Genomic DNA, 17745 nt, shown 5'->3' with positions numbered 1-17745 from the left:
CAACAGAGAGATAACTGTTTGGAGGGCTCCCAATGATTAATCCTTGCGTCTATACACAAGCCCTTCTGTGATCCCCTCTCCCTGAATGTGGGCTATACCTACCAAATATGGCAAAGATATCATTTCCAAGATCAGGTGACTCATCTGTGACTTTTGTCTTGTTCACACTCACTCTCTATTGCTTTATCAGCTTACAGTCTTTGATTAAGCAAGCTGCCATGCTGAAGAGGCCCATTTGGCAAGGAGGTAAATCTTGCCAACAATCATGTGAGTAAGGTTAGAAGCAGCCCCTTCCCCAGGAGATGGCTGTAATTCCAGTCAACACCTTGATTACAGTCTATGAGAAACCCTGAAGTCGAAGATCCAGATAAGCTGTGCCCTGACTCCTGACTCACAGAAACTATAAGATGACAATATGTTGTTTAAACAACTAAGTTTTGAGCCAATCTGTCACACAGCCGTAGGTAACTAATATACTGTTTAAAAAATTGTATGAATTTTCTGGATTACTAACGTATTTTTTCCAATAATTGAATCCACAGATTTTCACTCTTCCAGAAAATTTCGAATTTGCTGGTCTTTCAGTTTATAGCTCTTTTTTAGACACTACTTATTAAACAATATATGCAAAATTATAAACATGTTTGTATCAACAACAGAACACCAAAATATATGATGCCAAAACCGAGAAGAAATGAAGGGAGAAACAGATAATACAAAAACAATAACTAGAGGCTTTAATACTTTCAATAATGGATACAGGCCGGGCGCAGTGCTCACACCTAGCACTTTGGGAGGCCGAGGCAGGTGGATCACCTGAGGTCAGGAGTTTGAAATCAGCCTGGCCAAATGGCCAGTGATGAAACCTCGTCTCTCAGGAGTTTGAGACCAGCCTGGCCAACATGGCCAGTGGTGAAACCTCGTCTCTACTAAAAATACAAAAATTAGCTGGGCATGGTGGCAAGCACCTGTAATCCTAGCTACTTGGGAGGGTGAGGCAGGAGAATCACTTGAACCTGGGAGGCAGAGGTTGCAGTGAGTCAAGATTGTGCCACTGCACTCCAGCCTGGGCAACAAGAACAAAACTCCATTAAAAAAAAGGATAGAACAATAGAGCAAGAAGATAATTAGGGAAATTGAAGTCACTATAAACCAATTAAACCTAACAACCATCTACAGAACACTCTATACAACAACAGCAGAGGGGCCGGGCGCGGTGGCTCAAGCCTGTAATCCCAGCACTTTGGGAGGCCGAGACGGGCGGATCACGAGGTCAGGAGATCGAGACCATCCTGGCAAACACAGTGAAACCCCGTCTCTACTAAAAATACAAAAACTAGCCGGGCGAGGTGGCGGGCGCCTGTAGTCCCAGCTACTCGGGAGGCTGAGGTAGGAGAATGGTGTAAACCCGGGAGGCGGAGCTTGCAGTGAGCTGAGATCCGGCCACTGCACTCCAGTCCGGGCGACAGAGCGAGACTCCGCCTCAAAAAAAAAAAAAAAAAAAAAAAAAAACAACAACAGCAGAATATATATTCTTCTCAAGTGCATATGAATATTATCCAAGACTATATGTAAGGCCATAAAACAAACCTCAGTTAATTTAAAAGGACAGAAATAATATAAAATATGTTCTTTGACCACAATAGAACAAAATAATAAACCAATAATGGAAAGAAATCTGTGCAACTCACAACTACGTAAAAATTAAGTAACATACTTTCCTAAATAACTGAAAAGAATAAAACAAAAATTAGAAAATACTATTAGATGAATGAAAATGGCACAATATACGGAAATGTATGGAATGCAGACAAAGCAACATTTAAAGGAAAATTTGTAGCTGTAATTGTCTATTTTAAAAAAGAAGAAACATCAACTTAAAAGCTTAACCTTAAGAAACTGGAAAAAGAGCAAACTAAACCAAAAGCAAGCAGATGAAAAAAATAATAAAGATTAAAGCAGAAATTCATGAAAAAGAAAATAGAAAAACAACAGAGAAAGTCAATTAAACCAAAAGCTGGTTCTTTAGAAAGATCAAGAAAATGAATAAACCTTTCGCTAAACTGACGAAGAAAAGAGAAGATTCAAATTACAGAAATGAAAGATGAGACATCTGTACCAAAACTAAAGAAATAAAATGGATTACAAAGGAATATTATAAATAGCTGTATACCAACAAATTAGGTAAATTAGAAGTAAAAGACAAATTCCTAGAATACAAGCTACTTAAACGAAGTCAAGAAGAAATAGACAATCTGAACATATCCATAACGAGACAGAATTACGAATCAAAAAACTACCCACACAGCAACACATCCAGATAGTTGAATTCTACCATTTAAAGAAGCTGACATCAATTATTCACAAACTCTTCCAAAAAAATAGGAGAGAACATTTTCCAACTCATTCTCTGAAGCCAGTATTATCTTAATACCAAAACGAGACAAAAACATCACAAGGAAAGGATATTAATTTGGATTATCTCACATTATGTTACTAAATCTAATACTGATTTTCAGAATGCTCAACTTCTAATCTTTTTTTTTTTTTTTTAAGAGACAGGGTTTTGCTATGCTGCCCAGGCTATAGTGCAGTAAGTGGCTATTCACAAATATGATCAGACATGGTCATTGCACACTAGCCTCAAACTCTTGGCCTCAAGTGATCCTCCTGCCTCAGCCTCCCAAGTAACTGGAACTATAGGCGTGTGCCACTGTGCCCATCTCTCAATTTCTAATCTTGTTCCAATGAGATAGTTACTTTTCTAGATTAAACATATAGGGCACAGAATATAAATCTAGTAATCATTAATATGTTTTACTAATTCAGATACACAGGTCATTTTTAAAAGATTTAACTTAAAGATTTCAAGTATAACACACAAAAAAATCTTATTTTAAAGTTTGAAAAAATATATAACAAGTTAGTAGAAAACTGGGTTTTTAAAGATTTGTTCTTTCATTTCATTATAAAACCACAATGCTGCTGGAATTTCACTGAAAAGCACTATTAGAATTCTATATCTCTTCTTCTGATTATCTCCTAAGTCTCCAATCTTTAGTTTTAAAAATTTAAAAGAGAAAGATTATAAGAAAAATATTTAAAAATAAGTTAAAACAAAATCTATTTTCAAAATAAATATAAATTATATTTAATTTGGTAATCATTTCTCAATGAACAAAAATCTTTTTAAATTTGTAATTGCAATGCAAATATAAGGCAACTCTACAGGTTCCATATTAAGTATTTCCACATTAAGAAGACAACTACTTTAAAGATTCAATGCCATCCCACCAAGCTACCAATGACTTTCTTAACAGAACTGGAAAAAACTAAAGTTCATATGGAACCAAAAAAGAGCCCGCATTGCCAAGACCATCCTAAGCCAAAAGAACAAAGCTGGAGGCATCATGCCACCTGACTTCAAACTATACTACAAGGCTACAGTAATCAAAACAACATGGTACTGGTACCAAAACAGAGATATAGACCAATGGAACAGAACAGAGTCCTCAGAAATAATACCACACATCTACGAACATCTGATCTTTGACAAACCTGACAAAAACAAGAAACGGGGAAAGGATTCCCTATTTAATAAATGGTGCCAGGAAAACTGGCTAGCCATATGTAGAAAGCTGAAACTGGATCCCTTCCTTACACCTTATATAAAAATTAATTAAAGATGGATTAAAGACTTAAATGTTAGACCTAAAGCCATAAAAACCCTAGAAAACCTAAGCAATACATTCAGGACATAGGCATGGGCAAGGACTTCATGTCTAAAACACCAAAAGCAATGAGAACAAAAGCCAAAATTGACAAATGGGATCTAATTAAACTAAAGAGCTTCTGCACGGCAAAAGAAACTACCATCAGAGTGAACAGGCAACCTACAGAATGGGAGAAAACTTTTGCAATCTACTCATCTGACAAAGGGCTAATATCCAAAATCTACAAAGAACTCAAACAAATTTACAAGAAAAAAAAAACTCCATCAAAAAGTGGGCAAAGGATATGAACAGACACTTCTCAAAAGAAGACATTTATGCAGCCAACAGACACATGAAAAAATGCTCATCATCACTCGCCATCAGAGAAATGCAAATCAAAACCACAATGAGATACCATCTCACACCAGTTAGAATGGCAATCATTAAAAAGTCAGGAAACAACGGGTGCTGGAGAGGATGTGGAGAAATAAGAACACTTTTACACTGTTGGTGGGACTGTAAACTAGTTCAACCATTGTGGAAGACAGGGTGGCGATTCCTCAAGGTTCTAAAACTAGAAATACCATTTGACCCAGCCATCCCATTATGGGGTATATACCCAAAGGATTATAAGTCATGCTGCTATAAAGACACATGCACCCATATGTTTACTGTGGCACTATTCACAATAGCAAAGATTTGGAAACACCCCACATGTCCATCAATGATAGACTGGATTAAGAAAATGTGGCACATATACACCATGGAATACTATGCAGCCATAAAAAAGGATGAGTTCATGTCCTCTGTAGGGACATGGATGAAGCTGGAAACCATCATTCTCAGCAAACTATCGCAAGGACAGAAAACCAAACACCGCATGTTCTCCCTCATAGGTGGGAATTGAACAAAGAGAACCCTTGGACACAGGAAGGGAAACATGACACACCGGGGCCTGTCATGGGGTGGGAGGAGAGGGAAGGGATGGCATTGGGGGATATACCTAATGTAAATGACGAGTTAATGGGTGCAGCACACCAACATGGAACATGTATACATATGTAACAAACCTGCACATTGTGCACATGTACCCTAGAACTTAAAGTATAATAATAAAAAAAAAATAAAAAAAGAAGACAACTACTTTGCAAACTTCTATTCTCATTATATCAACTTACTGTTCCTTATTCTAAAAATTAGAAGTATAGAAAATTTAAAAGGAAACTTACAAGGAGTTTCCTAAGTGTATTCCTTTTTCCTTCCAGGATTATAATTCTGAAAAGTTACAGACTAAAAAGTTCTGAAGACCAGGAATCCAAAACTTCCTCTGGAAGTATTTACAAACAAAGCATTTCTGTTTTTAAATATGTTTTTGTAAGCCTTAACAGGATTACTGGAATAAGGCTGACCTTACGGATGGGTCATTCTCCAGGAGTTCAGTGAGCCGTTGTACTTGTTCTGGCTGGATGGACCGCCCTAAGAGTGCTTCTGTGTTAGTGTAGATGAGGAATGCTGAGACCACGCCTAATAAGGTGCCCACACCCAAAGAACCTAGGCTGTCATACAGTGGATTGCCTAAATAAAGCACATAAAAAAAAATCAGTAAATTAACATTTTATATTATTTCAGTGAACTTTATAGAGAGCAAAGAACCAGAACCGGAAATCAAGGCACTTGAAATTTATTCCTAATTTCTTTAATTACTTCCTTTAATGACTCCTAATAGTTTTAATATATTTTAATATACTACAAAATGAGGATGCTACAACTTGCTTCCATAAGAGCATTATGTGACATAATTAAGATCTACTTGTACCTGTCATTACATATGTGAAGTTTCTGAGCACAGACACCAATACAAAAAAATGACATAATGAGAAGTCCATTTCTTTGATATATCAGTAGCACTTTTCCTACACCAGACAGACAAAATAACAGTAAAATCAAAAGCTGAAAGAAACCATTTTCTGTGTCTTCTTCCTATTAATGTTCTGTAAGAGAATTAAGCCCTACAGAAAATAATATGGGTGACTCTCTTCTCATCCAACCAAGGATGATATATAGCTAGTATCATTCTAGATACAAAGGAAAGAACTTAATTCATTACATGCCGTAGGTGCCTCAATGTGGTACTTCTCAAAGTGTGGTTCCTGGACCAGCAGCATCACTTGAAAACTTGGTAGAAAAGCAGATTCTCAGACCTCATTTCAGGCCTCTGAATAAAAAATTCTGGATGTGGGTTTCAGCATTCTGTGTTTCCCCAAGCCCTGCAGGTGATTCTGATTCTAATATTTGCCTTAGGTTGTCAGGGCTTCTCTCCCAGAACCAATGAGAAAGGCTGATTTATCATCTATGAATGTATAAGTAATATTTATATAATAGACACCAATAAATACATTTTAAATCTTTATAATAAATTTTATATACGGCTTTTATGACTACAAGTCTTTTTATTCCAAAGATGAAATGTCATCAATATATTTAACTCTTTTAATGCTTGAGAAAACATATATTTTGCTAAGCTATAACACTAAAAAGCAAACCCGTTTATCTATACTAAGTGTTAAAAATGATCCACTTGTAAAACATTATCAATTAGAAGTTTTGTAATTATAGAGCTCAAAATCAAATACTGCTCTTTAGAAATCCAAATTTAAAGTTATTTTTATTTAAATATATACATTCATGTACTCTTACAGAAACCCCAGGAATATTAGCTGAAAGAAAATACCTTTTTAAAGAAAACTTTTATTTCTTGGCATGTTATTTAATTTAATTTGAATAAATTAGCTAATTAAGAAAAATTTAATTCACGTAAAATACATTACATAGTTTTGTAAGTTTGATCTGACTGGTTTCTGTTATTATGTAAAAGAAAATAAATTATTCAAAGTTGACTTCTGCATCAAGTCACACTTTTCTCAAGCCTAAAATTTTGCTAGTAATTTATGTTCAAAAACAGTTCAAAAACTAAATGGTCAACCAGAAGAGCAATCAATACTTTTACAAATATTTTGGATCACAATAAACATCAGAGAATGCTGGTTTGGTCTTAAAATGCACACTCAGAATGAGAAAGAAGTATTCATATTTCAGACTATTTGAAGAAACCCTGCAGAATTGTGGAAGCTTGTCACCTAAATTATTTTAAATATGTAAGGACAAATACAGAAGAATGGAAGAAGTTCCTTTCCAAGAGAATTCCAACTTCATAAATTGAGTCTTTTCATGCTAAATGGTTCTTTGTTTTAGAAAATAAAAATAAAATAGAATTTCTGTCTTTTCATTTACCTGTATTGTATTGGCCCTTAAAACACTTAATTAGCTACCAAAATGAGGACAGAACCAACTTAAAGAAAGAGGAAGGCAACAGTAGTTATTATTGGCATTAAGGGTGGAAAAAGACAAATGAACAAGAGCCACAATATATGGTAAGTCCTCACTTATGTTGTCAATAGTTTCTTAGAACTGCGACTTTATAGGGAACAACATATGACAAAACCAATTTTACCATAAGCTAACCAATACAAACAACAGTTAAGGTCTGGCGGGGCGCAGTGGCTCATGACTGTAATCCCAACACTTTGGAAGGCCAAGGTGGGAGGATCACCCGAGGTCGGGAGTTTCAGATCAGCCTGACCAATATGGAGAAAACCCGTCTCTACTAAAAATACAAAACTAGCTGGGTGTGGTGGCGCATGCCTGTAATCCCAGCTACTCGGGAGGCTGAGGCAGGAGAATCGTGAGCCGAGATCGCGCCATTGCACTCCAGCCTAGGCAACAAGAGCAAAATTCCGTCTCAAAAAAAAAAAAAAAGAGTTAAGTTCCTATGGCATATTTCTGGTCACAAAAACATTACTCAACTTCTAAGACCCAAAACATGTCTAATATTGAACACCAAAATAAATGTGGGCTATAAGTACATTTTAAAAAATTAATGAAAACTATGTAAAATAAGTATTTACCCAATTTTTGGTGAATCAGTGAGTATCGGCAACAGTGGTGGTGGTGGGTTAAATCAAAGAATAAAGTTTACAAAGTGAAAATTGTAAGGAACACCTATTACCACCACATAATTCAAAAACAAACAACCACAACCATGTGGGCTTGCTGAGCGCTTTCATACATCAGTTATTGTCCTCTATCTGTCTGGTTATCACCTACTTGAGCCTATCCTAGCAGCACATGACACAAGAAGGAACCAGACCTGGCCAGGATGCCATCCCATGGCAGGCCACACTTAAACACACCCCCACACTCACTCAGAATGGGACTATTTAGACACCCCAATTCACTGACCATGCACAGCATTGTGATGTGGGAGGTAGTCGGAGTGTCCAAAGAAAACCCACGCAGGTAAAGGGAGAATGAACAAACTCCACAGAGATGGTGGCCTCAGTTAGGAATTGTTATTTTTCGCAACAACATTATAACAAAATCAAGTTGAACAAAACAGTGTTATTTTAGGATCTATGTATATTTGTTTGGAACTTTAGAGTTTATTAAAATTCATCTTTTCTTAATAAACCTATGCGGTTACCAAGGCAAATATTATCCACACTTTTATAGGTAAATAAAAAGTTCACAGTGACTGCACAATTTTTAAAGTCACAGCTAGAAAGACTTACAGCATTACAGAAATCCTCTACAAATAGCCTTATTTCTAATTTAGAGACATTTTTAATTCAAATAAACCTGAATAGTTCTGCTGACCAAATCTTATACAAGTCAATGATTAGTATGGAATTAATATTTAACAATTTATTGGTTTAATATTATTCAATGATATAAGAGAAAATTCCCACATATTAGAGAATTATTTAAGTAAGACAAATCACCTGTAATTTAAGAAATATTTACCTGTTATAGAAGTAAGGCCCATGCAAGTGGCAGCTATTATAACTCCCAAGACTGCAGCAGTATCCTCCAATAATATCACATTTGTACTAGGATCACGACTTTCCATTACTTAGTCATTGGGGAAGAGACAAGAAAAATAAATTTCTAAAATTTTAACTTGATATTACCGGGTAACATTTTAATAAGTATCCATTTAAAATCAAGATATAAATTAAGATAAAAGTGTATGAGAGATTATGATTTTAAAAACCTTGTTCAATGCAAACATAATTTCTTGGCTTAAATGTCAACAATAACTGATACATAAAGTTAAATTACTTTCTCAAGTTATATAACCATATAAAGAAATACCTTAGTTCACTTAAGTCAAATCCAAATATAAAGTATCCATGTTCAAATTTCTACACTACTTTTCTTTTTAATAAGGGCTGAAAGATATGTAGGAGCCACATAGGGATGATATTTAGATATGTTTTGTACATATCTATTAGGAACAAAGCAATAACAGTATTAAGTAATTTTAAGCAAATAAGGGAGGTGAAACAAACACCTGGTTTCTAAAATACATACCATACTTGTAAAATGTCATTCCTTTGGCCCGAGCATTCCTACGAAGTTCATTTACAGCAACAAGAAGTGTTGCTAAAAGAAAAGCATTCATATCAGCAAGACAGAAACTTCATGCCTCCAAACTTTAAAGATGGCATCTCAAAAGACAAACAAATAAGCACAACATTTAAAACTAGGGTTGGCAATAAGGAAAAGTTCTATGTTAATTAGTTGTTATCAATTAATCATTATAATAAAATGAACCCCATAATTCTAAACCATAATAATTAAATACAATTACTAATAACAACAGCTTTAGTTTATTGAAGAGCTGCTATTTGGCAGCACCACACTAACCACAATCATTTTTGAGCCTCCCAATCTTTTGAGACAGGTGATGTTATAACCATTTTACAGACTTTCAAAGATGAGGGGCCCCATAAACATATACAGTTAGGATCTTTCAATAAAAAATAATCTTAATTTTAAAAATAGATGAAGGGAACATCATACACAGAAAGTTACAATGTTTCAGAAGTAAACATGAGCACAGCAGTGAATCAGGCAGTTTTATACTGATATTAGCAGTTCTCTGTCATCATACTGCTATAGCTGTGTAATTAAAAAATGTTGAAATATTTGTATCACAAGAGCCTGGCTTCTTCTGATGAACACTCTTAAGTGCAAACTTTTTAAAGTTCAGTTTAGTTATGCTTTTTATATTCACTTTCAAATGTTTTGAGTATTATGATACTCAAAAACGAAACATACTTTCCCTTTAAAATAAGTAAAATAATTATTTATCCAATTTTTAGTGAATCAGCAAGTAATGGCAACAGTAGTGGTATTGGGTTCAATCAAGGAATAACGTTTCCAAAGTGAAAATTGTAAGGAACACCTCTTACCACCACATAGTTTAAAAATAACCACAAATATGGTGGGCTTGCTAAGCACTTTCATGCCACATCAGTTATTGTCCTGCATCTATCTGATTGTCACCTACTTGAGCCTATCCTAGCAGCTCACGACACAAGAAGAAACGAGCCCTGGCCAGGATGCCATCCCATGGCAGGGCGCACTTACACACACCCCCACAGCTATCCATTACAGAAACAACCACAGTACATCATACAAAGACTTTACTCCCTAAAAGTAGAGAAAGCTTAGATGACTATTCCCACACTTACTTGTCTTTAATCAACAGAACTTAGCAAACTCTAATATGAACAGTTGAATACATATTATTATATTAAGAATAGAGACATACTTTGTGACAGCACATACCTCCTTCAGATACTAATGATCCTGCTAAAATACAATATGCCTAGAAAAGAAATATTAAAACAAAGCATAAATTAAGTACTTCCAATCACAACTGTTCATACAGAAAGTCCGTAATGTCTAAAACAAAAACATGAATTCAAATCTAAGCCAGACAATAAGGTTACTCATGGAAAACAACTCAAATGAGGACAATGAGATATGAACTCAAATATTTGATATCAGAGGTTCTAGACACCAGATACAGTAAGATCCACATCCAAACTCAAGTAACTTCTAGATTTTGCTTGGATGCCTAACACCAAGAAAATCCTGATTCAGAAAGGTAAGTAGTTACAAACAGTAACCAATTTTTGGTTTTTTGGTAACACCACATTCCCTGCAATTCCAGGACACTCTTCAATTAAAGATGGTAAGAAAAGCTTTAGCCTGGGGTGTGTTAAAAGAAAAAAAAAAAAAAAGTTAACCTAGCAACACATATTTTTTTATTTTAATGAAATTCAAACCAAACATCTACAGAATTTTCAACAATGTTTAGAACCCTAGGCTTTCCTAAAATAGAGATCTGAAAACTTTGAACATAGTCCAACACTATTTTAAAAAGGGCGATAGTCTAATGGAAACCCCATTTAGTTACTGAAAGGCACAAGAGCTTTTAGAAATTTTAAAACTTATACACAACTGAAAAATTTAACTAATTACCTAATCTCTAACTCCAGAGACTGCTTTGCCTCTATAAAGTGACGCTGAACAAATTAGAAGAATGCTAGGACAAAGAAGTACCCACAAAGTGGCCAAATCTTTTCAGAATGGAGGAAATACATTTCTTTCTTTTAATGATATGAAATGTATTATGGTAAGAAACTAGTCAATTAAAACTATAGAAAACTAAAGAATAACAAATAAGCCTAGTTTAATGGGCTTGTTATTAAGTAGATTTGCATGATATAACAATATATTAAAAAACTAGACAGAATGATTCTGTCTAGTTCTGACTACAACCCAAAATAGAGAAGAAAATAGGTACAAGTATCCCCGCAATCCAAAAGGAGGTGTTATACCATCTGTTCAGGCCTTGCACAGAAGGTAGCCCAAACCTGGGGCCTCTACCCACTAGACTACATTCTAGTCCGCATCCTCTAGACCACATAAGAAAAGTTGAAATTGAGGAGGCCAAAAATGATTTCTTTGGTGAAAGCTGTTGATGTGTGTACCCTGGATATCGGATATCACAGCAAAGTGTCTGATGAATACCTGAGTGATACATCCATATGCAAGCCTACTAACTGATACTGGCTATACCAGCAGAGTAGATCACTGTGCTTGAGAAAAAACCTGTACTCCCACAGAAAGTATGTTAAACATGTCTGTTTTAACACACAGGTCCCTAGGAGTCTTTCATAAGGAGATCAACTGTTCAAAGGGCATTCTTTCCAAATGCAAGACCACTTCAGCACTGTCTGGAACTACACCATGAGATGCAGAAGCTGAGAGGGTATGCTATGTGACCAATTTGGGCAGCCATAGCCAGAGCAGCCAAGCAGGGTAATCTCCAAGAAGTGCCCAAGAAAAAAAAAAAAAGACAGCTTTAAACATCTACAAAGGCCAGAGGAAACCAATGCAAAATAACATTGTAGTCAGTAAAGTAATATGTTTTTAATCCCCTATCCCAACCTTCAACACTGCCTAGGGAATAGGAGAGAGGAGCAGAAGCCTTAGAGGGGATCATACGGGTGATCACCCTGCTATCCTCCCATTCCCCCAGTGCAGGCTTCCTACCTGAAGGAAGCCCAGGATGAGGGAAAATAGAAACTTTAACTTTAAATATAGTTCCAACTTACGACAATTACATGGGTCTGGATATTTTAATTACTGAAATGAGATTATTCTTGGGACCAAAAGTGAACAGAGGTTTTCTTGTTCTTCAACAGTAACTGGAGAAATTAATGGAACTGCCCAAGATTTTAACCAAGGAGCAGGGCTTGATAATCGGTACCTACAGAGATCCTGTTCAACATCATTGAATCTTATGGATTTAGAGGTTATGTCCAGTCACGTTCTAAAAAATAAACTACAGATACATAACCCTATATTACACAGTCAAGAAGGTATATGTCATTCCCCTTCTTTAACACCAATATGACAAAGGCCTTCTACTGTACACAATCACTAAGTCATAAAGACATCAAAATTGAGGAGAAAAAAAGAGGATTACCCATAGAAGGGATTCTATTGGTTGAGGATGAAGCAATCCCATGACTCCATGGTACCAAGATAGTCCCGCACCCATCATGAAAATACCAACACCACTAATTAGCGAAGAAATATAGCGCATATTTGAAAATCCGTACCTGAAAAATAGAAAAGAATATAGTTCACAAGAAATACAAATGGTTTCTTTTAAAATATTGACCTTAATAGGTCAATGAAAAAGACTAAGAATATCAAGATGTTATCATTTTATATTTCAGTAAGATGTTAAGTGTCAAACTTGAAAAGCAATATGGAAAGTGGAAAAAACCTGTAAGATCTTTGAAAATACATAAAAATAAAGTGAATACCATCTAATTCAGCTTTTTTCTGATCTCTTTTCCAAATAGCCTATTTTGATTTAGAGAGCTACTTTACTATTGTGTACCACAGATCCTGGTAAAATTAATCTTTTAAAAAATGCATTCAGATGTTTAATGAACAGGGTAACATTTAAATTTCCCTGTAATGTAGCTTCTAATTGAATATTTCCATCTTTTTGTGCAGCCAGTCTATGATTTATATTACCTATAATTTGATGCTGGATACAGAAGTTTACAACACATAATTTATTGCTGGTTCTGAACGGGTTAGCACACACCAACTTTCAACTATTACTAGAACTAAGATCTTCAGTTTTCTGGGTGTTTTCATGATGTTAAAATCTCAATTATTTTTCAAGCATGCTTTATCAATATGTATATTATTTTGTATTACTGTAAGTTCTGACACAATACTTAGTATTAAAGGTGTTCAAAAATATATTAATAACATATTAGAGGAGGAAAAGAATCACTCATTAATAAAAATATTTCCTGGAAAATTTAGTCCCAAACCCAAACTGAGTGGGACTCTTCTGAGAAATACAAATTTAAACAAGAATTCTTTTTTTTTTTTTGAGATGGAGTTTCACTCTTGCTGCCCAGGCGGGAGTGCAATGGTGTGATCTTGGCTCACTGCAACCTCCGCGATTCTCCCACCTCAGTCTCCCAAGTAGCTGGGATTACAGGCATGCGCCAGCACGCCCAGCTAATTGTGTATTTTTAGTAGAGACGGGGATTCTCCATGTTGGTCAGGCTGGTCTCGAACTCCCAACCTCAAGCGATCTGCCCACCTCGGCCTCCCAAAGTGCTGGGATTACAGGTGTGGGCCACTGCACCCCACCCGCCTTTTTTTTTTTTTTTTGGAGACAAAGTTTTACTCTTGTTGCACAGGCTGGAATGCAATGCCACGATCTTGGCTCACTGCAACCTCTGTCTCCTGGGTTCAAGCAACTCTCCTGCCTCAGCCTTCTGAGTAGCTGGAATTACAGGCATGTGCCACCACGCCCAGCTAATTTTTCGTATTTTTAATAGAGATGGGGTTTCTCCATGTTGGTCAGGCTGGTCTCGAACTCCCGACCTTAGGTAATCCACCTGCCTCAGCCTCCCAAAGTGCTGGGATTACAGGCGTAAGCCACTGCACCCAGCTTTAAACAAGAATTCTTAATCAAACTGCTCTTGGAATTCCTTTTCACAAAGATGCAATCCTGCCATGGAAGTAATTCCCAGTTTATAGATGTGACAATGTGACAATCAGCTCACTCAGAAAAATTTACTTTCTTCTAAAGTTTCCTCCCAAAGTAATATAGAATATATATTTACATTAAAGTAAATTAAGATCTAAAATAAATGGTATTACTTACACTTTAGGTGATTTCAAGGAATTATTAACTTCTTATTGAAAATTTTAATTATATAGATCTAAACTGTCCAATATGATGAGCCACAAGCCACATGTGGCAATTTAAATTTAAATAAATTAAAACTAAATATAGTTTAAAATTTAGTTATTCAGTTGTACTGGCCACATTTCACATGCTCAATAGTTACATGTAGTCAGCTACTACCATACTGGACAGATATAAAATATTTTCATCATTGCAGAAAATTCTGTTGGGCAGCACTAAAGTAGACTATAAAAATACCTTGAGAAGAAATCTTCACAACCGAAAATGTAAAATTTGTACCTTCTGTTTTTAAATCTTTTGTATATAAAACTTGCCAAGAAAAAAAAAATTTTTCTTAAGATGGTAAAATACTGTAATGATGTGTAATTAACACACTAGAGAGCTATTCTCTATACCAGCTTATTGATAGTTACAAAACATTCAAATATATTATTTATAGGAAAACAGTAGTAGTGCTTTCAAGAAAAGAAAGGCATTTCTAAAGAACAGAGGTAGACTCCTTTACAGAAATAAAAGTGCATTTTTGGCCTTCAGATTTATCAAATTATATTACTGAAGCTAGTCTTAAAATGATGCTTGTGGAATTCAAAAGTGGTTATGTTAACAGAAGCAATAGAAAAAAATCTCTGTATCAAATAATGGCTATGATTCAAAATGATACATTCTAAAAAGTATACTCACTTTACAAATAAATAATTCTGATATATTAACAAAATACTATTTCCAAATCACAACAGGAAGATTAAAATACGTGTGTATGTAATAGAAGTTACCATCAAAATTTTAGATTGGGCAGCCTATGAGTCTAAATCTAGAATACATGTTTCCTTGGACCAAAATAAAACAGACTTCTAAGATCAAAATATGTGCTTTATTATTATTAAATATGGAGAAAACAAGATCTCCATGCTGTGCTACAAAGCATAAAAATAACTTAAACTCCATTTTGAAATTATACCTTTAATTTACTTTGACACAGTGGTAAGTTCTGCACTTTAGATACTATAGTGGAAGAAATGACCAAATCTTTAACAAACTGCAGGTACATAAATGGCAGGAGATTTCTGAAATTTAGTTATTTCAATGACTTATTGCCAAAACAAACAAAAACAAAATAAGGCAATGTCCTTACGGATGAGAAGGATCTGGTGTTTGAACAGACTTACGGATGCCCAATGCTAGTAAACCCTACGAAGAAGAAGAAAAAAAGGTGAATAATCATTAGCAAGATGGAGAGTATAATATGGTAAAGCCACTGTGGAGGGTGCAGGCTGACAATGACAAAGAAACACTCAACATATGCATGTCCAATGGCCCAGCAATTCTGGTTTCTAGTACTTACCTTAGAAAAATAAAGATGAACTCAAAGGGGTTCAAAACACCATTGTTTATAAAGATGAGAAACATGAAAGCAACCTAAAAAAAATCCATCAATTGGGAATGACAAAATAAATGATAAACCATATATTACTTCTACAGTAGGTTAAAAAATAGGGTTAGAGAAGAGCTTTCTATACTGACACGGATAAAGCTCCTAGACATACCATTAAGTAGAAGAAGAGAAAAAAGCAAGTTAGGAACAGTATGTACAGTACAGAACTTATGCTTTGTAGTTTTTATAAGCTAGATATAATGTAAAGCACAGAAAAGGTTAAAAAGAACAAGCATGTAACTATGTTTATATCTCTGAAGAGAGGCAAAAATTAAGGTAGCCTGTAATATTTGACTTTTTACAGGAAGAATAACTTGCATAGCTGTGCAAGTAAAAGATAATAAAAACTTTAAACTATATATATTGTATATGGGCCCATACATTTCTATTAAAGCTGCAAAACCATGCACAGGAATTATATATCACATTCTTTTCTTTCCTTCCTTTCTTACTCGCTCTCCTCTGTCTCACTTGCCTTCAACATTTCTTCCTTCTTTCTTTCATTTCCACTTAGGTGGTTTTTAAAGTTTTGTCCTTTGTTAAAGAGTTATCCACTGGAACTTCTCAATAGCATTATGCTTGTCCCTATTAAGTGCTTCCCATCCAAATCTGATGTGAATCTAGAAGTCACATCATAAGACTACCTTATTAGAACTATTTGATAAAAATACAAAGTCTCTGAGTGAATTCCCTATGTAATTTTAGTTGATTAATCTGAGGCTTTTCCTTTTTTCAGCATCATATCAAATAATCAGATAAGTAAAGTTTCTAGATAATGACTTCTTCATAGATGACGTTTCCCTTAGGTTCCAAGAAATTTAATAGAAACATTTTTTCTAATAAAAAAATAGAGATTAAACAAACTTGAAAATATTAATACAAATATATTTTTAGGTCTTAATATTGGAAATCCTATCCTAAATACACAGAAATTATTCCTAAATACACAGAATATTACAAGCTTTTACCAATGGATTCCATGGGAAAAGGGAGCAAACCACCTAAAATATACATGATTTTTCAGGGAATTAAACTAAGAGAATGAGAGTAAATTCAAAGGAAGATATAACTCTCTTACACCCTGTTATGGTTTGGCTGTGTCCCCACCCAAATCTCATCTTCAATTCCCACATGTTGTGGGACCTGGTGGGAGGTAACTGAATCATGGGGGCAGGTCTTTCCCTTGCTGTTCTTGTGCTAGTGAATACGTCTTATGAGATCTGATGGTTTTAAAAAGAGGAGTTTCCTTGCACAAGCTCTCTTCTCTTGTCTTGCCACCACGTGTACGTGCCTTTCACCTTCTGCCATGATTGTGAGGCTTCCCTAGCCATGTGAAATTGTCAGTCCATTAAACTTCTTTTTTTTTGTAAATTGCCCAGTCTTGGGTATGTCTTTATCAGCAACATGAAAACAGAATAATACAGTAAATTGGTACCAGCAGAGTGGGGTGCTGCTCTATATACCCGAAAATGTGGAATCAACTTTGGAATTGGGTAACAGGCAGGGGCTGGAACAGTTTGGAGGGTTCAGAAAAAGATAGGAAAACGTGAGAAAGTTTGGAATTTCCTAGAGACTTGTTGAATGACTCTGCCCAAAATGCTGACAGCGATATGGACAATAAAGTCCAGGCTGAGGTGGTCTCAGATGGAGATGAGGAACTTGTTGGAAATTGCAGCAAAGGTGACTCTTGTTATGTTTTAATCAAAGAGACTGGTAGCATTTTGCCCCTGCCCTAGAGATTTGTGGAACTTTGAACTTGAGAGAGATGCTTTAGAGTGTCTAGCGGGAGAAATTTCTAAGCAGCAAAGCATTCAAGAGGTGATTTGTGTGCTATTAAAAAGGAATTCAGTTTTTTTGTTTTTTGTTTTTTTTTGAGGCAAAGTCTCACTGTTGCCAGGCTGGAGTGCAGTGGCACGATCTTGGCTTACTAC

At 35.3% G+C, this 17745-nt stretch overlaps 1 protein-coding gene across 2 annotated transcripts in view; it reads right to left on the bottom strand.

Moving 5' to 3' along the window:
- Window positions 1-17745, bottom strand: part of SLC30A9 (solute carrier family 30 member 9) — a 106871-nt gene that overhangs the window by 13468 nt on the left and 75658 nt on the right. For both annotated transcript variants that reach the window (XM_033214100.1, XM_033214102.1), the window contains exons 10-15: window positions 15515-15570; window positions 12619-12754; window positions 10407-10446; window positions 9144-9215; window positions 8574-8681; window positions 5123-5288 (exon numbers count right to left, since the gene is read on the bottom strand). In XM_033214100.1, the coding sequence (XP_033069991.1) occupies window positions 5123-5288; window positions 8574-8681; window positions 9144-9215; window positions 10407-10446; window positions 12619-12754; window positions 15515-15570 (578 nt within the window). The remainder of the gene's footprint in view (window positions 1-5122; window positions 5289-8573; window positions 8682-9143; window positions 9216-10406; window positions 10447-12618; window positions 12755-15514; window positions 15571-17745) is intronic.

Source organism: Trachypithecus francoisi, unplaced genomic scaffold, assembly GCF_009764315.1.
Source record: "Trachypithecus francoisi isolate TF-2019V2 unplaced genomic scaffold, Tfra_2.0 Lachesis_group1, whole genome shotgun sequence".
NCBI lineage: Eukaryota > Metazoa > Chordata > Mammalia > Primates > Cercopithecidae > Trachypithecus > Trachypithecus francoisi.
The sequence above is the reverse complement of the archived record's forward strand: the minus strand, read 5'-3'. Positions and strand labels throughout refer to the sequence as shown.